At 30.2% G+C, this 25,225-nt stretch overlaps 3 protein-coding genes and 1 long non-coding RNA gene across 6 annotated transcripts in view; 1 reads left to right on the forward strand and 3 right to left on the reverse strand.

The window, feature by feature from the left end:
* Positions 1-25,225, reverse strand: part of LOC107926238 (uncharacterized) — a 44,233-nt gene that overhangs the window by 6,715 nt on the left and 12,293 nt on the right. The window lies entirely within an intron of this gene.
* Positions 7,572-11,914, forward strand: LOC107926311 (uncharacterized). The gene is made up of 6 exons (XM_016857145.2): positions 7,572-7,950; positions 8,443-8,557; positions 8,729-9,373; positions 9,474-9,585; positions 10,275-10,336; positions 11,493-11,914. Exons 1-5 carry the CDS (start codon positions 7,868-7,870, stop codon positions 10,298-10,300), a joined length of 981 nt encoding a protein of 326 aa, XP_016712634.1. The 5' UTR covers positions 7,572-7,867; the 3' UTR covers positions 10,301-10,336; positions 11,493-11,914.
* On the reverse strand, positions 14,399-15,531 carry LOC107926201 (uncharacterized). The gene has a single exon (XM_016856991.2). The coding sequence runs from the start codon at positions 15,261-15,263 to the stop codon at positions 14,535-14,537; it is 729 nt and encodes a 242-aa protein (XP_016712480.1). The 5' UTR covers positions 15,264-15,531; the 3' UTR covers positions 14,399-14,534.
* LOC107926287 (NADPH--cytochrome P450 reductase 2) lies at positions 17,334-22,678 on the reverse strand. The gene is given in 19 exon segments (XM_041075572.1): positions 17,334-17,800; positions 18,081-18,194; positions 18,296-18,418; positions 18,517-18,594; positions 18,673-18,822; positions 19,077-19,173; positions 19,507-19,658; positions 19,740-19,825; positions 19,918-20,141; positions 20,310-20,402; positions 20,499-20,693; positions 20,779-20,848; positions 21,353-21,473; positions 21,614-21,671; positions 21,804-21,828; positions 21,831-21,879; positions 21,982-22,041; positions 22,140-22,189; positions 22,192-22,678. Coding segments are annotated over 19 exon segments (2,130 nt in total). The 5' UTR covers positions 22,496-22,678; the 3' UTR covers positions 17,334-17,719.

Here is a 25,225-nt window from a genome sequence, read left to right on the forward strand (position 1 = left end):
GGAGGAACCAATAATTAAGGGTTTCAAGTAGTTTGTATTTACCAAATGGTATAACTAAGTCGATTAATTTTTGGTAAATTAATTGGAATACTTTTTCTGTTTTACTTAAAGCAAGCTTAGAGCCAAAAGCGTTTTAACAATTTAAAACTTTGAGTAAAAAGTATTTCTTTTAGGCAGCTAGCTTCACAGTCGATAAGCAATATTCTGAGGCACACATCAAGAGGAATTTGATAATACTCTAAATGACGTGTTTATATATTAATCATTGTGTTTTTATTTTGAGACTATAATTTGAGCTATTTATGTCTTTTTATCTTTTAGGGACTAAAATTGGAGGCGAAAAGTAAAAATTCAAGGGAAAAAGCCGTTGTCAATTTGACTTGGAGATTAAATGGGCCAATATGCAACGTGGGACAATATGTGCCAAATGCGAGACATGGAAGGCACAAGGACTTAAAAAGCAAATAGAAGAGATTTTATTTTGGAAGACTCTATTTTATTTATTCTATTAGGATAATTAATATTAAGATAATTATTAGGATTATTCAATTTAGGATTTTATTTTAATTATCTTTGTTTATCTTTAATTAAATGATTTATCTTTTTAGAATTTAAGTTCAATTAGACTATCTCCTAGCACTATAAATAGGGGGTGAAGTGACTTTATTTGAGGGCATCTTTTTTGTAAACACTCTCCCCCAAAAAGTCTTTTTTCTTTCATATTTCTTTTCAATAAAAATTTCTTTTTCCATATTTTTTATTTATTTGCTTTCCCTCCATTATCATGAGCCTAAAAAACCCTTCTAGCCAAAAGTTGTCAATATTTCCCCAAAAGGGTTCTTGAGCCTAGAATCCGTACTTAGCCTTCTCGCCAAGTATTCATCGTTTCTCCGCACTACGGGCTGACGCTTCCGTCCATGGCCTTAAGAAGTAAGTTTGCATAAGCGGTTTATTTGGAAGACAACTTCGTTAACTACTGCGTAGATTCCAAAAAAAATCGTGGTTCCCATTAACGTTACTGCATAGATTACGGTAAGCATTCCCTAAAAATCGTATCTAATTCTTTATATTATCGACTTCCAAAAAAACAATAATTCTTAAATTCTGTTTTTTATTTTTTTGTCCTAGGAATGCAAGTTTTCTTGGGCACGATTCTGCCAGGATTTCGAGAGACGAGCATTCGTATAATCCGGTCCCTGAGGATTCGACCCTACTTCCCCTTTACTATTTCTTTTTATTATTTATAGGGAATAGGATATTTTTGGTGCTCTCAACGACCGCATCAATATGTCAGAGTTGGGGAAGAGCTATAGTTAATTCTAGATATTGTATCAAAAAGAACAGATATAGTAAGAATCTATAATGAGATTGATGTTAAAAAAAATCAATTTGAGCTAAAATATTATAAGCTCTTTTACTTCTCCAAAATTGAAACTTAGTCATTATATTTTTATTTCTAAAAATTTAGTCTCTACTTTTCAAATTCATAATTCAAGCCTAATTGTTAACGATGTTATTCTTTTTTGTTAAAATTTAGGTTCATTATAATGTCATTTGTTCAGTTACATGGCTATCAAATGAGTTTTTTTTTAAATATCGCACCAATAAATTTAACAAAAAATTTAATAATGTTAACAATTGGATCTGAATTTCGAAATCTGAAAAGTGAAGAGACTAAATTTCTAAAAATAAATGAAATAAATTTAAATTTTCAAAGAGTAAAATGACTTATGACATATTTTAATCTATTTTATTTATTTAAAATATATTATATTTTATAATATATCATATTATTCAAGCTTATAAGTCCAACACTAATTAAAGTAAAAATAACTCAATTAGAAATAACCCAACTAAGTCAATTAAAATTTCAAAAAAATTAAATCGATTGATTAATCGACTAAAGTCAATTTAATTATGATGATTCTTAAACTCTAAATTGATTAGATCGAATTTATAAATTATAGTTAATTAATTCGATTTAATAAAAAAAATAAAAAAAATCAAATTACAATTTAATATGGTTAAAAAATTCAAATTTCACCATTTAGAAAAAAAAATGATAATATGAATTTTTTTTTAATTATAATATGATGGCAAAGCTTTAATAATAACAAAATTAATACGGCTCTAACCTAAACTACATTTAAAGCAGTGAACATTTTAACAATCAGACTAACACGAATTCATAATATAATATTTAAACACCAAAAGAGTATTAAATCTAGATTTGTTGAATTCTTGAATATTAAAAGCTCGAAAAAGATGAGCTTACGTTCAAAAAGAATATTGGAAACGATATTAACTTTTTAAAGAAAAAAGATGGATGGATAAGGTTGGTTATATGCTTCACTGATTTGGATTTAGTTTACGGCCCAATTACAATCTAATTATTAAAAGTTATTTATTTAAATTTAATTACTATATTTATATAAAATTATTTATTTATTTTAATATTAAATAAATAATTCAAGTTTAAGGATCAATTACATAAAAATTGAATTGAAACTAGGTAAACTTTAATAATATAAATTATTAAATTATTAAATTCAATAATTTTTAAAGAATTTTAATTTATTACTACATAAGCCTGTAATAAATACATGAATTTGAAAAATAATCATCCATATAAATAATAAAATTATAATTAATAATTAATTAATCTATTAAAATTAAGATTGATTTTCGAAATTATAATTTTATTTATTTCTAAAAGTATCTATTAGAGAGAACCCAGTAACTAATTCTCCTGTAGGCTTATTTAGGGATAGATACTTATCATGAGTTTTAAAGCTGCTCCATACCCAGGGTGAGAATCGAACCCTCAACCAAAAATTATATATATTTTTTTAAATTAAAAATTATGTCAACACTTATCATCAAAATTAATTATTATAAATATTGAATTAAATAATTAACTCAAATCAAATAAATTTCCTAAAATTACATATAGCCTCTTATCTACCCTTAAATAGGAGAATAATGCGCTTAATGCATTCAAACTCACGTCTTCCTACACTGACAATTACAACTCAATTCGCCCTCTTATATATAAATTTAACAGTATCATTTTAATCAACACTTTATCCGCAAAATTATAAATTTTTTTATATTTTATAAAAAGCAATGAGTGAGAATATTTTCTATAACTACAACGAGGCTTCAATTGAAGGCCAAAATTCAATGGGCCTTTGGAAAACCAATTCAGACATGGACAATAAAAATTCTCACTCAATCCATTGTATATAATTATAATCATTTTTCAAATCAGTCTGTTGTTTTTATAATAGTAAAGTTTTTAATAGAATCGATTTTTTATATTTTTAAAAAAAATAAATTATAATAATTTTTATTTAATGTTTCAAATTTTAAGTAAAGTTATAGTATTCATATAATTAAACTTAATAATTAAATTTTATTGAATAAAAATACGTTAATTTAGATATTATTTAATAAAATATTTAAATTTCACATAAAAATATATTAATCATATTTTATTAAATAAAGATAATAAGTGAAATTAAATATATCAATTTAAAAAGTCATTATTTAAAGTTTAGCGTACAAATTCATTTATTTAAATTAAAGTATAGAATTTTTCTATCAAACATAGTGAGTTCTAGTTATAATAATTGTCTGTTTATTGTGGGTGCAACAGAGATCTGTTCTTGTTAAGAGTACGTGAGTTACCTATAAAAAAATATTAGAGCTCATGTTGGATAATTAAAAAATTTTAATCTAATTTATAAAACACTAAGTTTCATGTATATTAAATTATTTAATTTATAATTTATAATAATTTATTTGGATAGTTGTAATTTATAAGAATTTTATTCATTTGATTGCAAAATAATGTGAATAGGCACACCCACTCTGAGAAGGTCAATGAGCTGTCGAACATCTGGCTCTGTGTCATTAAATTTTATAATATAAGCAGCAGGAAACCCTGGATTTTCGACATGAGTAATGGTACAATAATTTATTGTCATGCTTTGTCACAAGAGAACTTAGTTACCATAATATATATAGTTTATTTACTTTATTATAAAGTTTTGATTTGTCATTTAATGCCTTTATTCTACTAAATATTTGAATGAGAATTGGACCATATAATTTTGCTTTAGTTAAACAAACATCCATTTTCCTAAAAAAAATCATTACAAATTTTATTTATTTTCTTTTTTTAAATACCATATTTAAAATTTAAATGGAATTGATACAACATATTTAAAATATATTAATTAAATTATAAATGTGTATATATTTTTATAACAAACTAAAAATAATTATCAATTATAAAATAACAGTAATAGCAGTAGGGTTAGATAACAAAAAATGTCTATCTAACCGTATCTGATTAGCAACCATTGAAAGAGCTTCATGAAAGATTCAAGTATCAGTAGGAAAACCTTTCATCAGTCTAGCCAAAATATGAGGAGTACAATTCGCCTCCCTTAGTATTTGCTTGATATGCACTCTCCACTTACGGCTGCACAGTTCTTAAATTCACAACACCAAATCTTGAATGCCTTTTGATGCTACCTTGGATACCTTTGATAGTTAGAGCATAATCAGTTTCAACAACAATATTTTCTCAATTAACATCCCACGCTAATTGGAGGCCATCATAAATTACCTAAAGTTCAACTTGCTCCACACTACATCTATCAATATTTCTTCCGATTCCCCACATTCATCTGCCATGCTCATCGTGTGCCACTACTGTCAAGCAAGCTAGTCCTGAAGTTGAATTACAAGTGTCATCAGCATTCAACTTAAAGAATCAGGAGGCAGTAGAACCCACCTTTGATCGCTAAATACGAATACTTTTATGACTCAATGAGAAAGTTTTAGAAGTCGAGGACTATTTTCAAATTTAGGCAATAATTAGAGGTCAGATTATTGAATTAAGACATGTGTGTCTACAAGTAAAATAATTAAAGTTAAAAGAGAAATAAAAGACAAAAAAATAGTAGGGTAGGAATGGGTACAAATTTAATTGAAGCCACATAATAATAAAATAAGGGGAAATGGTGGTTAAAGTGGTGGTTAAGTGAGGTATGACTTTCATGATGTTTACATCTCTCCTTACCATTCATTTATTAATCTATCAATTCAAAGTCCAACAATCTCATTCATTTTTTCTTTCTATTCTTCCCCACCAAACAAAATTAATTTATAATTAATATTGCGGATTGAGTTTAAGCTCGATTGTTATGTGTATTGTTATTAATATAGGAGGATGTAAGTTTGAGTACGTTGAAGTGCATTATCTTTTTATTTATGGGTTGGGGATGAACTATAGATAGTTCTAAATATTGTGTCAAAAATAACAGATATGATCAGAACCTATAACGAGATTATTAAAAAAAAACTTACAATCAATACTAATTATTAACAGGTAAACTATATCTAAAGTCATTAAATTATTAGTAACCTTATATTTTGGTAATTCAATTTCAATAAGTTACAAAATAGTCACTAAACTATTTGAAAGTTTTCATTTAAGTCATTGGGTTGTTAAAATTGTTATTGCACGGCCTTCTCCGTTCTCACTTCTAGCACCAATCGAAAGGGTAAACTTCCCAATACAATTTAGTGTTTTTTTATATATATATCTTTATAAAATAGCTTTGAATACCATGAATCTACGAATCAAAAGTCGAACAACTTTATTCTTTTATCTTCGACATCAACAGTCAGATCAGCTTGGACCTGGGTTATGTTCTTTTACTCGCCAATAGGTAATGTTCCACCATACTAGTCATTAAATCGTCACTCGAAGCTCACTGACCAAACTTTAAAAAAAATAACAATTTAGTGACTTAAGTAAAAATAGAAAAACCAAATTATGATTTAATCCTCAATTAATCAATCAATTAATTAATTAATTTTTTTGTCTTTTGAAGTTTAAAACATATTTTGAGTAAGATTTACTTTAAGAAATTAAAAACATGATTCAAGTTGAAGTTTTGTTGATGTACAAATTTGTAGTTATTTTTGGTGACATTCAATTCAAGATAAAGATGTTCAAATTATTATTATTTATTAAATATAATGAATAAGTGAAAATAATAAAGATATATTAATTACCATCTTTTATGATTCTCATCTGACATTTAATTAACCAATAAATGAAGGTAATATTAAATATTTGGGATTTTAGCTAAATAAATCAATATCCAATAATAATTAATAATAATTAAAATATTCTATTACTTATAGATCCTCAATTTTTAAATAATAAAATAATGTGTTTTAATGCACTCGAACTCATATCTTTTTATTTAAATAATAATATAAATAGTAACTGAACTAAGAATCAATCTGCAAATCTTATAATTATTAAACTATTATTTTAATTTCCTTAGAAAAAACTATTATTTGTATAATATTTTAAACTTTTACAAAATATTATAAATTTTCAAAATTTTTAAATATAAAACTACTTTTAAACTTTCCTTCAAGCAAAATTTTATAATAATTAAATTATTATTTTAAACCTTTTATAATTTATATTATCCGATATAATTAATTAATTTATAATTTTATAAATTATCATTAGCTATTTATTCTAATAAACGGGGAAGAAAATTTAAAAAGAATCATTTTAAATAACACTTTAATTAAATTTTGCAACTACCAAAGCGTACTTTTTAATTTTTGTTGAGCTTTTATTACCTGTTTCTACTCCTTTTTATGATATCATACAATTAACCATTAAAGTTTAAACACGTCAGTCAAAGTGCCTATGACATTGGCGTGGAGAGCTTTGATTGGTTTCTGAGCAATGAAATGTTTGGCTATAAAACCACCAGATAGAACCTCCTGCTTTCTGAAGTCTGAACCAAACACCGTATCACGTAAATAAAAATTTTGTATATACATACTGAATTTTTAGGTCAAATTCTGATTTGGTCATTCTATTATACTTAAATTTGAGATATAGTCATCTTGTTTTAATTTAACACAATTTAATCTCTACTTTTATAATATAATTAATTAGTTCTAATAGTTAATGTAACTTGAATTTTTTTTTAAAAAAAGAGCACCATTCGAATAAAAAAATTCGATGGCAACAAGGACAAAGCTAGAAATACTATTAACGTTAATTGAAATTATCCCTTATGTTCCAAAATATCGATACTACACGGGAGTGTGAGTTTACATTGGACTAGAATAACTTTAGATAAAATCCATACATAGTGAGATTTAAGTAAAAATAAATCTGAACAAAGCCTACATATGATTCACACAATGTAAAATTTAAACTTGAACACTCAAAGTTTAACTTAAGTAAAATTTCTTTATTTCTGAATATTGTTGTAAAATATTTTAACAGAAAAGGATCAAGACCTTGGCTAACCCCTATCTTCGGTTCGATAAGTTTGAAGAGATATTTTTTCTTTAAAAAATCATATCAATTTTTTAGCCAGAACTATTAAATAGACTATGAAATTTTGCTAAATTAAAATTTATCATACTAGAGGGACCAACCTTCAAATTTGACCTTTTTTATTAAATTTTATGTGCACAATTCCAGTTTATTTCAGAAAAAAAAAAGGTAAAAGAGAAAGGAAAAGAAAGAAAGACGAAAGAGGGAATGGAGGAATAATAGAATCCTTTGCACGTCTCTTCTCTTCTCTTCTCTGTCTGTCTTTCTTTCTATTTTTTGGCTTAGCCATGTCTCTGCTCTATAATTTCCTTAGCAAAGAAGAGAAAGCAAAGAAATCAAAGTAAACAAATGAAAACCCACCAAAAAATTCAAATCTCTTGTTAGTGGTTTTTTTTTGTGTGTGTGTATGTGTGTGCGCGTTCAAAAAAAGCGAATTATTTTTGGGATTGAAGCTGTTGAACGGTGAAGAAGATGATGGTTGCAAATAGTTTTGATTTGTGGAAAAAAGATGCCTTCTTTTCTGCAGCAGAAGAGGTTCAAGAATCTGCTGATATGTATGTTTTTTTTTTAAATTTTAAATTTCATGCCTTTTTTTTAAATTTACTGGGGTTTGGTTGGTGACATGGGTTTTATTTGTGCTTCTTAAATGTTTGTTTAATTTCATATAATTGACTGTTCAATTATTTAGTTTTTTTTGGGGGGGGTTTTAAAGGTTCCTTTTTTGTTGTTGGGTTTCTACTAAATGTGCTATATTTCCTAGTTTTCATGCTGATATGTATGTTCATGCTTATGTGTGTATATATATATATATCTGTTGAACCAGGGAAAAACATATAATTAAAGGTTCCATTTTTTGGTGGAAGGTTATATGCTTGTGATTTGAAAACTTCAATGGAAATTTTGTAATGCTTAATGTTATGAATCAGCCACTTAATAAGGTTTTTGTATATATAAACAAGCTTAAGCTTCAAACATATATTTTTTAGAATAATTATTTCATGAAGCCTTTGAAGTAATTTAATGGCTTCTGTTGGTTTTTTTTCCAGAATGGAATCAGCATATAGAATGTGGATCAAAGAGAGGAAAGAAGGGCTAAGAACTGGTGATTCTGTTGAACTGTGTAGAGAACTGCAAACTGCTTTAGGCACAGCTAAATGGCAGGTTTGTCTTTTCTTTCTTTTGATTTTAAGACATCTATGTCACTCGGATATCGATTTTTGTTGGATGCGGTGCATGTTTGACTAGTAATATCTCCATATCGATGCCTTTTATCTATTTCTAAGAAGCTTACTCGTGTTAGTGTTGGCTTCATAAATTGTATGCTTAATTCAGTTGGAGGAGTTTGAGAGAGCAATAAGGTTGAGTCATGGACATCGTAGCGATGAGATTACTGCAACTAGGCACAAACAATTTATTTCTGCAATCGAGAGTCAAATTTCCCATGTAGAAGCAGCACTAAAAGAAGCATTTATCAAGGAAGGGAAGCAACCACTTCAGTGGGTTAATTTGGATGAAGAAGAATGTGATGATTTAGCAATCTTCCTTTCGGGGACTTCTCCAAGCTTGTTGCAACCGTCTACAAAGAACACTCTTTTGGAGAATTGCCAGAAGAGAAAAGACACAGATTCTAACAATGCTGCTTGTAATGGAGATACATCTGAAGTGCAGATGACGAAAGTTTTTAAAGATTCCGGTAAAGATGCCGAGTGTATTATTGATGTAGAAGATGGTGAAAGTTCCGGAAGGTCAAATGAGGTTAGTAGTGGACTAGAGAGAACAACTGGTGCAAGAAAAACATGGTGTTCACCAAATCTTGGCACATTGAAAATTGTAATCGCCGATAAATATGATGATAGGACCAAAACCAGGTCTGGCATCGAGTCCACACCTAAAGAAAAAGGATCGAAGCCTTTCTTCCGTAAGCAAAGGTGTGGAGATCTTCCTCAGGCCAAAGGTGCTTTTAATTTATTCTATCAGGTACGAATCACAGAAGGAGCATCATTTACTTATTTCCTTTTTTCTTGATTTTATGCTATGCTAAGTACTCGGGGAGTATACTAATTGTAATATGTCACAGCACTTTGGCTGGATCAGTGGGTTATTGAGACATCTCCAAAGTCCGGTGCACTTGCAATTTAGTTGCTCATTGCAACTTACACTTGCTTTACTGATTGCTATTTTTCTATTTGGTAAGTTATTTTTTCTATTTCAAGCAGTCGAGGACTTTTTATGCTTGAAAGAGTGTCATTGAATATGCTTATAATAGATTGTTTATCATTAGTCACTCTGGGTTTCTTGTGATAGATGCTGTCATTGGCTTAAAATGCAAAAGTTCGATTAAAAATCCGACAGCATGCTTGTTTCTAGTCCTTTCGATCGGGCTCTGCTACATATAAGAAATTTGCAGTTGATGATTTCGGTGTTTATCAATTACAAGCTAAGAACTCGAAGCACTTCCCTCAAGATGCCAATAATTATCCTTTCATGCTTTTAAGACACCCGCTAACTCTGAAGTGTTCTAGTTAACAATGACCAAATTAGTGTTGTTTATATATGCTTTTTCTTGAAGCCAACGTGAATTTTGTGATGTTTCGGTCCATTATAGTATCAGTATGGTCAAGCTGCAAGGATATATATATAATCTGGCATTTTAATCCATACCCTGATTTACTTTTAGCAATAATTGGTTCTGTTTTGGACCATGTTTAGGATTAAGAGTCATCGACGTGCCCTTGAACTTTCACAAATTATTATAGTAAATTTCATAGGGACTGTAAATTTGTGAATTATCCTAATGAGGTAACATTTATTCATGATTTTGTACCACTGAAGGAATATTTCTTATGTTCTTTTTTTATCTTTAAACAATGCACTGCAGTGCCTTTTGTGCTTTATTCGAGTTGAGAGCAAGTGGCTGTCATGTGCTGTTGATCAAGAGAGGTAAGTCTATTTCCCCGGAATACAGTAACTCGATTTTTTATTATACTTGGTCTGGAAACTCGTATTTCATTATATGCTGTGTAGTTGAAGATACTGGACTGAAGTCAGTTCTCTTTTGAGGTGGAGCTAATATGCTATAATTTAGAACAACTTTGATCTTTTAATAAATGGGTGCATGGTACCAGTTGTTGCCTGAAGAAATTTAACCTGCCAACTTAGACATAAACTTGAAAACTCAACCCAATCAACCTAAACCCGAACCCAACTCTATACTTTCAACCATCAAAGTTAACAAACAAAACCATTCCAACTTGAACCCAAATCCGAAACTGACCTGAACCAGAAACGACACAATCTTGAAATAATTTAGACCTGAAATAATCTGAACAAGTAACCCAACGCGACCTGAATGTGTAGTGACTAGAATCCAAAATGACTCAAAAACTCATGACGATTAGGCCTAAATGACTCAAAGCCGGAACAGTGTGAACCCCAAAATGACTGGAAAATTTTAGATTTCGAATTTATTGGACCCAAAACGAACTCAACTTGCCCAATTGACAAGACTAGAAGAAATGCATCAAACACACAGGCACAAAAAAAAAAAAAATTCTGGCTTCCCTTGTCGGCAGGATTAATTAAATAGTAACCACAGTGCAATATTTGGCTGCTATTATTTGGTTTCAGCTTTCTCGGTTGTCTATATTTATTGCACTTAATGAGGTAGCATTCATTATAGGTTAAAATATGCTTCAAATCCTTCTACTTTTTGTACATTTAGAATTTAGTCTCTCTGCTTTTATTTCTAGGAATTTAGACCCTCTACTTATTGGATTTAGAAATTTAGGTCCAATTGGTGACATTGTTATAATTATATTGTTAATATTGAACTTACATTTTTAAATCTATTATGTAGAAGGACTTGGTACATATTTTCACCACCATTATATCCGCATCCATGATAAATGCAACTAGACCACAATTTAAATCCTTGCTTTTTAGTCATTCTACTTGAGGTTAGGGAACTTGTTTTGTACGACGGGAGGAGGGAGTAGTGAATATTGGTGATTTTGGAGTGGTGTGGATTCTAGTTTCACATGACATCTCCCAAAAGTTTAGAGTCTTGATTAGTTCTTAAATCGTTTTCCCCCTTCAGGTGTTGTATCTATTCCCCCAGGGTTCGGATTCCCTTTGGAGGCATACATTGCGAGCTTTAACCTCTTTCCCTGTCATTTTCAAGATCTGGGTGAAACTTCATCTCGAGCTAAGCTTGAACAAGAAAGGTTGGTTGCCATCTTCATTGCTACACTGTAAATGCATTGATAGTCTTTTATATATAAATATATGGTTGAAGGATTATTTGGTAGCATAGAGAGGGTCTGAAAACAGTCAAGAAAACAGTCAATTCTCATGTGAGCTAAGCTTTCATGTGCTTTAAATAATAAATATTTACATTAAGTAAGAAGCGGTGTCAATTGTAGCATTATGAACTTACACTACCTTTGTAAAGCAAAAAAGGATGCTTTGCCCTCACATTTACTCCAAATTAATAATTGAAAGGCTTGTTTCTGTCCTTCATTGTTGCTTCAAATTTAGTGAAATTTGTTGTCATGTTATGTGCTATCAATTCATTCACCTTTTCTTGTTTGGAAATTTTTAATGTCTACTGGGTTGGTGCATTTTTTCCTTTACTTTGAAGCTTCAACTTTCTTTACTTTCAATGTCTAAAAGGTATTTCAATTCATTTCTTGCAACAATGTTCCGGGATTTTGGGGGTTTTTTTAGATTTTACAAGTGAGTTGAGAATGTATCAAGTGTTAGATTTATTTATATATTTAATATTTTTTGCTATGCCGCATAAGATATTTGTCACACTCTTAACCTGTTTGTGAAGTCTTAAAAACTCCACATGCTGTAGCGAATAATTATCCAGAAGAACTAAATCTAAATAAAAAATTTATGTGTATTATTACACATAATTAAAATTCACAAATCACACTACATATTAAATTAAAATTAAAATTAAAATTCATATTTGTTGTTCCCCTACTTAAACTTGAACACGTAGTAGCACAAGGAACGGCTCAGTGAGTACTCGCGGATGGTCCTCTGCCTTGTACCCTCAGTGGTGGCCATCCGGCTGGTCATTCATGACCATCCATCCGTGCACTTCATATCAACCACTTTTATTCTCCTAAGGGAGATCACTGAAAGACAGCTAAGACATAACAATCTTATATTACTTTAGTAAAGAGAATGTTAAAGCAAGACCACACAGTATGACACTTGACAACAACTAACATGCCTATCTAGTCGGCCACATGAGTAACTTACCATTCGTATTGTTGGTGACCAAATAAGGGAACCTCGTCTATATATACCTTTACACACGAGATATCAAGGATCTTCTTCAGGCATTCTACATGTTAACTTAGCATTTACCAACCTTCTCCTGTCCTTGGACCTCCTCCTCCTCCTCTCTTTTTCCCTTAACCTTCTACTCTGATTCTCCGCCTATCAAATGTGAACTAGTCTCGCAGTCTTCATCGTCATATCCTCCTTATTTCTTTATTTTTATTCCCTGTATCAACAATCTTATAATATCTATACTTGATGTACTTTTATGCTTATCAAATTAATTCAAATATTTTTTGCCTTCAATAAAAAATAAAGCATGCTGTAATACGTAAATGTCACCTTTTGGTTGAGAATGCAAAGTAATAATACTTGTTTTTTTATGAGAAAATAATAAATTATTAACTACCAAATTCCAAATAAATATAAAAGCAAAAATCCAAAAGTGACGATATTATTTCCCTTTAAATATTACAAAATCAATATTCTTTGATGAGCTATAACACTATATATTAATGTTAGGGCCGGGAGTCTCGTGATTATCATTACTTTTTGTCCCCACATGACATTCTCCACTATTTCATTGAAGTAAAAATTAAAATAAAAAATAAAAAAAGTAATATTTAAAAATAAATTATATATTATCAATTGAGCCTTAGTTCAATTGGGACGAGTATTGTTATCAATATAATAGGACATGAATTTAGTGTGCTGAAGCGTATTAGTAATTTTAGGTATTATGTCAAAAAAATCTGATATAGTCAGAATTTACAATAAAATTGTTTAAATATATATATATTGATTATATCTTTTAATATAAATGATGGTGATATTTTTTAAAAATTTTAAAAAGAAAAGAATTATTTATTTATTACACAATACATATAAAATTAAATATAAATATACTCCAGTAATTATTTTTGTAATAAATAAATATTTTTTAAATATTAATTACGATAATTTTTAAAAATATTAAATTAATATATTCATAGCATTCTTTCTCCTAATAATAGAAAGTACGAAAGGCATTATCACTACAATAAATCGTTTGATGTAATGGGTGAATGATATTATTCAATAAATAAAATTAGTAAAATAAAAGTAAATGAAGGTTGATGAAGGTTGAGGTCTCGGTTGGGTTTTGTGTTTTATTATTTAAAATCGCGATGTGTCGGGTTTTTAATGCATATGTCATATGTAGGTTTTGCCTAATTCTTCATTCGTTATGTTAAGTGCATAGTCAGAGTTTGGCAAAGTTTCGACCTTCTTAAAATAAAAAAAATTTCTATTTAAACTCTTTAGTAAAGATAAAAATACACTTTATCCCCTAAAAACGATAAACATTTGATTTAATTCTTTAAAAATTATAAAGATATAGGCTATTCAAATGGTAAAATTATATTTTTATTATCGTAAAAATTATAATTTAATTTTGGCCATTAAAATTTTTTTATGACTTTGCCTTTACGTCATGTGTTGAATTAATTGGATTCTATATTGAAATTGATAGAATATGTATTTGTATTTGAATTTATATTTGTACTAATGAAACTTTATAAAAATAAATATAATATACTATAATGACAATAATTAAATAAAGATATTTATTTATAAAAAAAATAAAGTATTTATATTTTTTAAAATTTCATATGTATAAATACATATTTATTCTTTAAAGATGCCCACCAACCATAGACTTAAAAAATATAATGATAATGATAATTATTATTAGTATTTTGATATTGGAATTACCAAAATGCCCTACCATTCATAAAAATTAGCAGGGTAAAAATGTAAATAAGAAATTGCATGAACCATAATTAATCTCCTAATCTCAGTATTATCAGGCATGAGACAAGTAAAACGACGACGTTACGGCAACGCTAGTATAATCCCTGCAACTCAACGCTTTTAACAAACACCAAGAAGAAGAACCCTTGTCGGCGCTCCGGTAATCACCCATCTTTTTGCCGTCATTGGGAAACATAATTGCCGGATTCCGACGGAACTGCCGACTTTTTATATCTTTAAGCTCCATTTCCGGCGGAAACTTAACACTCCCAAACATGAAAACGTACCACCTTGGCTTAACCACCTTTTTAGGCGAAAAAACTTCGGGTTTAGAGTTCCTCTCCGCCATATCATACCGATGAAGCTTCGGCTTTTGATAATCCAAAGAACGACTATTCCTAAGAAGAACAGCTCTGTTTTGGGTACGTAACTCGGAAAGTGACTCGGATCGTTTGCGTAAAAGTACATGGCTTTGAGTTTGACTCGGAAAGTATTGTTGTTGTTGTTGTTGTTGTTTCAAAGGAACGAGCTTGCCGCCAAAGATTAAGTCGTCGGCCGGGCACATATCGGAACCCTTTTTGTCGCTGAAGAACTCGAAAAATTCTGGGTCGTACTCTGATGATGATTTCTGAGTTCGGGTATGCTTTAAATTATGCAAATGATCATTTGTAGGACTGCTTTTGGTATGTAAATATTCTAAAGGAAGATCACAAAGAGAAAGTGCTTCTTCATCTTCTTCATGAAGAACTTGCATACTAGTAGTAATTTCTTCTTCTCCCATTGTTTTTGATTGCTTAAGAGGAAAAAAAAATAAAAGGCAAAAGCTTTAGAGAGAATGAATTGGTCGGCTAAGGAGAGTATTATATATATGAAAAAAAATAAAAGGCAAAAGCTTTAGAGAGAATGAATTGGTCGGCTAAGGAGAGTATTATATATATGAAAAAAAATTATGATTTTTGTTTTTAGTTTAATTGATTCACGTAAGTTGGAAGAGAAGGAAAAGTAAGAGAGAGGGGGAAAAGTTGTTTATTTTTAGATGGCTTTTATTGAAGTTGAAATTTAAGGGGTTATTGTCCATATATAGCTTCCAGATGATAATGCAAGAGTATATATATATATGACAAAACAAATGAAGAGGAAAACAAGGATAAACATCTAGAAACTGATTAAAAAACATATAAAAGGATAATAGGAAGCCTAGTAATAGAAGAACTTCATGTTGTTTTTGTAGTTTATTATAGTTTTTGTTTTGGTTATTTAATTTTAAAATTTTATAAAATTATTTGAAATTTTTATTAAATTATTGATCAATATTTTTATTTAAATTATTGAGTTGTTAAATTTTATTATATATATATATGTTTAATTAATGAGCTTCACGTAACAATTTGAGTGGACTAATATACATTAACAAGTAGAATAACATACATTAAGTTCAAGATGATCTGATGGTCAGTACCAGAAATTAAAAGAACAAAGTTACTTAGATTTTGATTCTTAGATTCATGACATTAAAAAAAATACTAAACTATAAAAAAAAGGGTAAACTACAAAAATAGTCATTTTTTTACCTCATATTACATTTTAATTATTTATATTTAAAATGTTACGTTTTAGTCACTTACGTTACCGTTTTATTACGAAATAGTCACTCTACCGTTAAACTTTATTACCTCCCTAAGGTAGCCCTACGTGACTATCCAAATGAGTTTTAAATGTTAACATGAATGTCCAACTGCTAAGAAGAAAATAAGTTTTTGATTAAATAAATTTAATTTAGATTACCATATAGAACATCCAAATTGGCATTTAAAACCCATTTGGACTGTCACGTAGGACTACTATTAAGGAGGTAATGGAGCTTAATGGTAAAGTGACAACTTCGTAACAAAACGATAACGTACCTAAAACGTAACATTTCAAATATAAGCGACTAAAATGTAATCTAAAACAAATATAAATATCCATTTTTATAATTTACCCTAAAAATTTGAAAAGAAAACATTGGTTTAACACAAACTGTATAAATAAAGAATACAAAAATTTTAACCATTAACTGGCTTAAAATGAAGATTTTGAATAATTCCATTTGAGGGTAGTTTGCTAACGTCGTCTCTTGTTATGCCCATGGGCAATAAACCGTGGATGGTACGACCTTTGTGTATGTGGGGGTGGGGGGGATTGATTCTCGAGCTTTCACTTCGTCATCAAGAAAGTTGACATGACGTATAACCTTTGCTTGGCTTTTAAGAGTAGGCTTGCATGAGCGGTTGATATTTTAGCACGTTTGCTAAACTTTGCTCCATCTTTTTTTCTTATTTCGCCCTCAAATGGATTTGACTTGTGGAATTATACTTTGTATCATGCGTGGAGGCATTAGTTTACGTACTTTAATTTAATAATTCTAGATTTTGTATTCCTCAAATTTTAAAATATCAATTTGATTTAAAGAATAAATTTTATAAATCATAAGTACATATGTCTATCAATTTCCGGTCAATGAACTCTTGTAAATTTATCAGATAAGATTTTGAAAAAACAATTATTTAACGAAAGTGTTACTAATGACAAAATTAGACTCCCAAGTACTCAACTTTCTCTAGAGAAATACTCTCTTTGTTGTTCATACATCTTACATTTACGCTAACGAAAGAACTACACTATACATTGCATTCTCTCTTCTTCTTCTTTTTTTTAAAAAAAAAGAAAAATTTCACATTAATCATGGGTTGATTTAGGTCCGCTTAACATAAAAAATCATGTTGGTCGAAGTCAATTTTCAGAAGCAGCAAATAAATGCAATATGTGAAATGTCAAAATACCAATTCTCCGCACCAATGAAAGCAATCTCTTAAAAAAGATTCCAAACTTGAAACTATCCATTCAGAAGAATAAAGAAAGTTACAACGTAAGAATAACAGCAACATTTGGTTGTAATTTTGAACCTTCCTTGGCCGGTTCATACAATGTAAAAACTAAAAAACTAAACCAATGAAATGAGAATCCATTGCTATACCCCCTAATACTCTTAATTATATTGTCATACATAAATTACATGAATCAAAAATTAAAAAATCCTTCATATTGCGATGCAAGAGTTAAAAAAGAATCATTAATTTCCACCCCCTTTTTAAAAGGTGATGTTTTCTCTTCAAAGCTTATTTGGTATTTCTTTCTGCATTATATATAATATATAAAGCCATTTCTTTTCTTTCTGCATTTTCATGGTGTAGTCAGTTACCATACATCACGCAGATACCTGCCGGTCGTATGCAGATTTTTCACCATGCTCTCAGCCTTTGAGCTGTCTAGACATCCCTGAAATCAGGGAAACAACAGATATGAAACAGAAATGGAATAGTAGTGAATAGAAGAAAAGATGGTGGGGACACTCAGGCCACATGTTAATGAGACTTTTGGGAGCGCCATCAAATGATAATCAAATCTCAACGATAAAGGAAAAACTTTCTAGCATTGGAATATAAAATTCCAAAAGTTGCAGTGACCTATTTTTGGTCAAATTGCCTTCTAAACTGGCGGCTGGTAATTATTGATATCAGCAATTATATAGTCTAGAATACATGTGAAAGGAACATACCTGCTCTTGCAAAATAGTGAGTAGGGTTCGATGCACGTCTTTAGCCATGCCCTTGGCATCACCACACACATATAGGTAACCTCCTTCAGAAATCATGTTCCAGATGTCCAAGGCCTGGAAAGAAGGCAGAAATGTGCTTAGAACTTGAAATTAAGGGTACTACAAAGAACTGAAATGCACAAATCATCAAAAACAAAGGTAGGCAAAATATACACCTTCTCCATCATTTTATGTTGCACATATTCCTTGGTAGGTCCCTCGCGTGAAAAAGCAACCACAAGTTCAGAAAGTGCACCACTGTTGACAAAGTTGTTGAGCTCATCTTCGTAAATGTAATCCTGGACAAAAAATGTGTACCAATTTAAAACTTGTGTTCAATTACAAATGTATCCCTAAACCCACCACTTATTGTAGGACTTGAAAGTGCATGACTTACCATTTTCCGGTTCCTGCAGCCAAAGAACAATACAGATGGACCCAGATCAGCTCCAGCTTCTTTTAGGGCAAGTCTTTCCTGAAAGGGAAAATATAAATAATTAGTTTTATAATATTCACTCACCATCATGAACATTGAGAAGGTAATAGAACTTACCTGAAGGAATCCCCTGAAAGGAGCCAATCCAGTACCAGGGCCAATCATAATAATTGGCACTTTAGTGTTTGAAGGAAGTTTGAAGTTTGATTGCCTGACAAAAATAGGTGCCCAGCTGCAATCATGGCAATTGTCCAATGGTGTGGAATTCTGAAAAGGAGGCAAATGGGGGATAAAGATTATATAAACACTATTATTCAATGAAAAGAAATGTAAAATACAACAGGGAGGTGTAATAAGAAGAGAGGAGAAAATGGATGCTAAGAAGAGAGGAGAAAATGGATGCTAATGAGTTAGCACATTGCAAACAGGAATCATGTATCTCCTCAAAAATGCCATTTAAGTCAACTGCAAAGGCTGGCTTCTCCTATGTAAAAGAGAAAAAGGAAACATGAACTTAATACCTTCATCCAAGTTGAACAAACTCCTTTGTGAATACGACCTGTTGGTGTTTTCTCATAAACCAATGCACAAGTTACATGAATCCTAGATGGTGCCATCCTGTAAAACACGATTGTAGATGGTAAATATGTCCATGTACATTTGAAAATATTAGAGCTAGAACAAAAACATGAAATTAAAGATGATAGAAGTCTCCTAAAAGAGAGAATTACATGCCACTGACATAATTGCCTACTACATATTTTCAACCTTTTGGAAGGTTTCTTCTTGCTAAAAGAAATGCTGAACTAGATGGCTGTGGAGTCATTTCTACAAGAGGGTAAACTATTAACACTCAACTGGCCAGGAAATGAGGAATCAGGACTCCAAAATGGTGTTTTTCCTCTTGCAAAACTACTTGCCAAAGAGAGAGAAGATAAGAAAGAGGATTACCTTGGTGAGGATGAGATAGAATAGTATCTAGGCTGCAACCGTGGGGCAATGGCTGCAAAAAAGACGCCAAGTGGAGGCTTGGCAGAAGGAAATTCAGCCATGACCTCAAGGAGGCTTCTCTGACTTGCACCCATCCATTGTGCATATTCATCCTGGATAAATACCAGGAGCATTAGTTACAAATAAGCCACAAATGGGGAAACCAAACTATACTATAAGTTCACTCTCAGAACCTTTCCAGCTGGCGATGCAAGGTGTCTTAGTCGATCAGCTTCAGTGGGATCAGAGGCATGAGCAGCCAGAGCAAGTAAAGCAGACTGGAAGATGCATGCATTAAGAATTAGCTTCTTTATTCAAAGAAAAAAGATAGAAGAGTCCATGACATCTTGAGAACAGCAAAATAAACAAACCTTTTTGGTGAGCTCAAAAGATCAGCATATTTTGCCAGTGCTGTCCTTAGAGTGCAAGGTGGGAAAGGAGGAGGCAATGAACTTCCACCAAGCGAAGTGCCATCCTCTTTATCAGTATGAACAGAGAAATAGGTGTCTGGGGATAGCCCCAACAATCTCAATGCTTCCTCTACAACTTCGTCTAGATTCTCGCAGTAAACACCAACATGATCACCTGTTTCATATCTGAAAAGGAAGACAATTATGAGCTGGTGAAGTTCTCTATTATGTAGCATCTAGTTTTAAGATGATGATAAGAGAGGAAAGGAGGTCATCATAATTGGAAAAAGAGAAAAAAAAAAAAAAAAAAACTTAGCAATACAGAACAAAATATTTAGGAAAGTAGTAACTTACGAAAGTCCAGTGCCAGCAATATCAAATTCAAGATGGGTGCAAGAACGATCAGATGCAGGAGTATGAAGCTCCTTCCTCACAGCCACATTAGACCTTCAAGTTAGAAACAAAAAACCAAGTTAGATTTCATCATAGAAGAATACTAAAAAAATGGCCACCAGGATATCTGAAAAAACTATTCCTGTATACCTGCATGGATGTTGAGCATCATAAACAGTGTGGCCATTTGCATTGTTCCAGTTCTTATCCTTGACAGGTGCATTTGCAGGATCATAAAATACAACACGGTATTCCAAAACAGCAGCAGTGTATGGGGTAGAAACAGTTGTTGCATCATCGTCATCACGCAGAAGCTGATCTAACTCGGGCCACACTGATTCACGCCTAGAAGAGCAACATGGTTCAATAAAGGGTAAATGTAAAAGAATGAAAAAGCCTTTTATTCGAACAGAGGTGATGTTCTTTTTACCATGCAGTAAAGTCATCTTCAATGCATTGATCATCATCTCCAAGACCCACAGGAACTAGGCGTTTTGCTCCTGCAAATATAGCAAGGCCAATTTTAGCACATAGGTTCCCATGTAGTGAAAAATTGATGACATTATGTGTATATTTCTGTTTGAACATTTGAATACATAAATAGAAACATTTGGATACATGTCAAGACTCACTTCATCTCACTGAAATTAGAATGCACATCTATTCAGAATTATCAAGTTAAAAGATGAACATTATAGTTCTGGATTGCAATGTATATTTAGTGATTTAAGTAATAGTATAGCCAAAAACTTCTGCATTCACCTTTCAATAGAAGTTTTCCTCGTGAAACAGTCAAGTGACTAGAGGTGAGTGATAATATAGCTTTTATACTGGAATGATGTGGATATTAAGATGCATCATCATAATTCATAAAACGGAAAATTAGTTAGCCAAGATTAACAGCATTTTTAGCATCCAAGTAGCCATTACAGAAATTAAAATTCCATGAATCGAAGTGTCAGTTTATAAGCAAGGGGGAGATAAAAGAAAAATTAATAGCATACCCTGCTCAGTAAGGATTTCATCAACAACCTTTGCAACCTTGTTAAAATGTTCATACTGTCTGTTACCAAGGCCAAAAACTCCATATTTCATGTTTTGAAGCCATTCTCCCCGCTCTTTTCCCTAAATATCCAACCAGTCATTAAATAATACAATAACAGCTAATTAAACAAAATCACTCTAGATACAACTGCAATATCATAATTTAGCTGAAAAAAAAATCTAACTCGTTATGTCCCTGACTAATTACAATTAATATTTACCTCAGTGAACCATTTATAGAACCTAGCTGCATTATCAGTTGGCTCACCATCTCCATATCTACAAGTTTACCAAATTAAGCGAATCAGCAAAACATATACGAACAGTATATAACACAGTTACACACAAAACACACGAATACAAAAGATAAACATATAATCATCAGAAAGAAAACGATTCAAAACAACTCACGTGGCCAAGAAGAAAAAGGCCAAACTTTCTTCTTCATCTTCTCCTCGTATTCATCATCATCGGCCGCATAATCATCCTATTTAGAGTGCAAAAAAATAAAAATTCAAAAGTCAAAATCACCAATTCGAATACAAAAATTCAAACAACAAAAGAAAAAGGAGCTCAACATTAAACTGACCAAATCTACAACTTTAAACGTCGCCTTATCATAGCGTGCTTTTGCCTCCTCAACTAGAGCCTAAGGAAAATAAAAAAGAAATGAACAGATAAAACTAATAAGAAAAACATAAAGAAAAAGCAAATCAAGGAAACACTTATATATAAATGTAACGGAACCTTCGCGAAGCCTTCGGCGGTGCCGGTTTGAGTACCGAAGAAGATAGTGACTTTTTCTTTCCATCGTCAACTTCATCTCCACGATCTTTAACAATCAAAGGCTTAGGAGGAGTGATTTGCTTAGGTTTCTGAGAAAAGGATCTACGCCATACCAAAACGACGACGCAGCCAACGAGCACCGCGATGGAGGTAGTTAAAATCATAACGAACTCCTTGTTCTCTAGAAGCATGGTAGCCATCTCGGCAGCCGAGTCGGCGGAGGCGTTAGAAGGGTCCATTTTCGCTTTGATTATCGCCGACATCAGATCGAGCGGCGAAACTTTCATTGAACCAGAAGATGAAGATGAAGGTTCCATTTGTTACAGAAAATTAAAGAACCGTAAATGCAAAAGACAAATGGAGGAGAAATTAGAGGCGGAGGAGATCTCTGATCGGCTTTAATGAAATAAATAAATAAATAAATAAAATTTGGCGTCGTTGAGAGTTTGGTGGTAGTTGAGAGTTGTGAGACTAATAGAGAAGGTGGGTTAAAAAGGGAGGCAAAGCAAGGCGGCAGACCCAGATGACAAATGGAGGAATTTATTTTTTGTTTAAAATATTAAGTACTTGTATATATTTAATTATTATAAATTTTTAATATGCTTTATTATGTATTTTCTTAGATTTTCTTTGATCCCTTTTTTATATATAAAATTATGCATATTACTCCGTATTTTTTATAATTTGTGAATTTAATTTTTATATTTTAATTTAATTAATATTAATTTTTGTATTTTTTGAATTATAAAATTTTAAATTTATTTAAATTAATAAATTTAAAAAGCATAAAAATCTAAGAAATATAAGACTAAATCTACAATTTAATAGTAAAATTTAATTTTTATTATATCTTATATATATTAATTGTTTTTATCATAAATAATTTTTTATTATATTATATATATTAATTGTTTTTTACCATAAAAATTATCGAATTTATAAATGAAGGAAGCCAACGCCTACCAACCCATACTAGTCACCCACCTAACACCAAAATTAACTCTGGTTAGATACTTCTTTTGCCAGATAACTACGGTTAGATTTAATGATTGAAGCGGCGCCGTTTCGCTTGAATAATTCGACAAATTCATTTATATTTGCATATATATGTATCAAATTTGTATACGGAAATATTGATACGTACGTAATTGTGACTTTGTGACACACGTGACGGATTAAGTTATGTAAAAGCTTACGATAAGCAAGCATCGCGGTGGAAAATAATTTAACGGAGTTAGAATTATAAATTTTGAAAGATAATTTTAATATATTTTAAATTATAATTTATTAGTTTGAAGGAATTAAATATATTTTTTTATGTTTGAAGTTAAAAATAAATTTATCATTGATTTTTTATAATTTTTTAAATAATTAAATTATTTATTTATTTTTAAGGATCAAGGTTTACTAAAAGCGATATCTCTAATTAACGAAGTTTAAAAACATAAATAGTATGCATTAATTCTTGGTCGACGAGAAAATGCATTTGAGCATATAATAGATATCAATTTATTAGATATATATTTTAATTATTCAATGTATATATCAGAACAAGCCCAGTAATTAATCCTTTGTATTTTATAAGCCCATTAAAGAGTAGATATTGATCACGAATTTTAAAACTGCTCTATACTTTCGCTATACTCAAAGCGAAAGTCTAACTCTCAACAACTCGTTAAATATATTGATATAAATATATTTTTGGGATTGGATATTAATTTTTAAATTTCAAAGAATAAAGCTAAAAATATGCCAACTTTCATTTTTTATACTATTTAGTTTTGCACTACATCTCAGGAATTACAGGGTTAGCCTCTTTCTCTCCAGAAAAAGAAGTTGAAAATTTTAGTTAGAGCTCTCCAATTTCTAAATTTCTCTTTGAGTCTTTTTAAATTTTTTAAAAATTGTAGTTAGGGTTTTTCAAAATTTGTCCATTTTCATTTAAGTCTTTAAATTTTTTAATGTTTTAATTAAACTTATCAGAAAATATAATCATTCTCATTAAATCCTTTAATTTTTTGAAAATTTCAATTAACCCCAACAATCTTACCATCAAGATCCACCACTGATTACATGTCAATTCTCTAATATTACATGTGGAGTCTAGACACTCCACGAATAATATACCAAATATTTTTATATTCCATTTATAAATTGATGAAAACCTTAATGTTACATTTGGATGGAAAATTTTAATTTATTGAAGAAATTGAAATTATGGTATATTAAAAGTAATTTTAAGCTATTGGAAATTAATAAAATGAAAATAATACAAAAAAATGTAAACAGAAAAATACATGTATAGAAAAATATTAACAGGAGTATCATTATATTGAAAACATCTAAATATTATAATGAAAATTATTTGGTACACTGCCAATATATTAAATACTCAGCTTATTATGATGGTATAAATATAAAATATATTAAATTTAAATAAAATGATATTTGCTGTTTAAATTTTTATTTTATAGTGAAGACATATAAATAAATGAAATTGGAAAAATATTTTGAATTATTTATAAATTTAAAATTCTCGATTTTCTTTATTTTGAGACAAATAAATTTTATTTTTTTATTTAAAATTTTAAATTTTTTTTTTTAAAGATTTTTTAAATTGTTTTCATTTAATTATGTGGTCTTTTTTAGTAACTTTTCTTCTGGCTTGCCATTTCTTTCTAATCAACCTTTATTATTTTTTTTTTATTGTTGGAAACATAAGCCAAGCTTATAATTTGTTAAAATGATTCATAAAATATTTTCGATTTTGAAAAAAAAATTAAGGTATTTGATTTTGAATTTAAAAAGTATGGTTTGTATTTTGATTTTTGATTTTGAAAATAGAAGGGATTGAATATTCGGTGATGTTGGGCGCTTTAAGGAGAAAAGTTGCCGATTGGAGGCTCGTCAGCCTCGGTTAGAATTTTAATTAAAGTTTTTTTGAATATAGCTTCGTCAGTAAAGCCTTGGATTTTTAAAAATTTTTTTTTCAATTTTTATTACAGGTTCCAGGTGAAAGCGATTCCGGGCCAATTATTTCAGTTTAT

This window comes from Gossypium hirsutum, chromosome A08 (assembly GCF_007990345.1).
Source record: "Gossypium hirsutum isolate 1008001.06 chromosome A08, Gossypium_hirsutum_v2.1, whole genome shotgun sequence".
NCBI classification, from domain to species: Eukaryota; Viridiplantae; Streptophyta; class Magnoliopsida; order Malvales; family Malvaceae; genus Gossypium; species Gossypium hirsutum.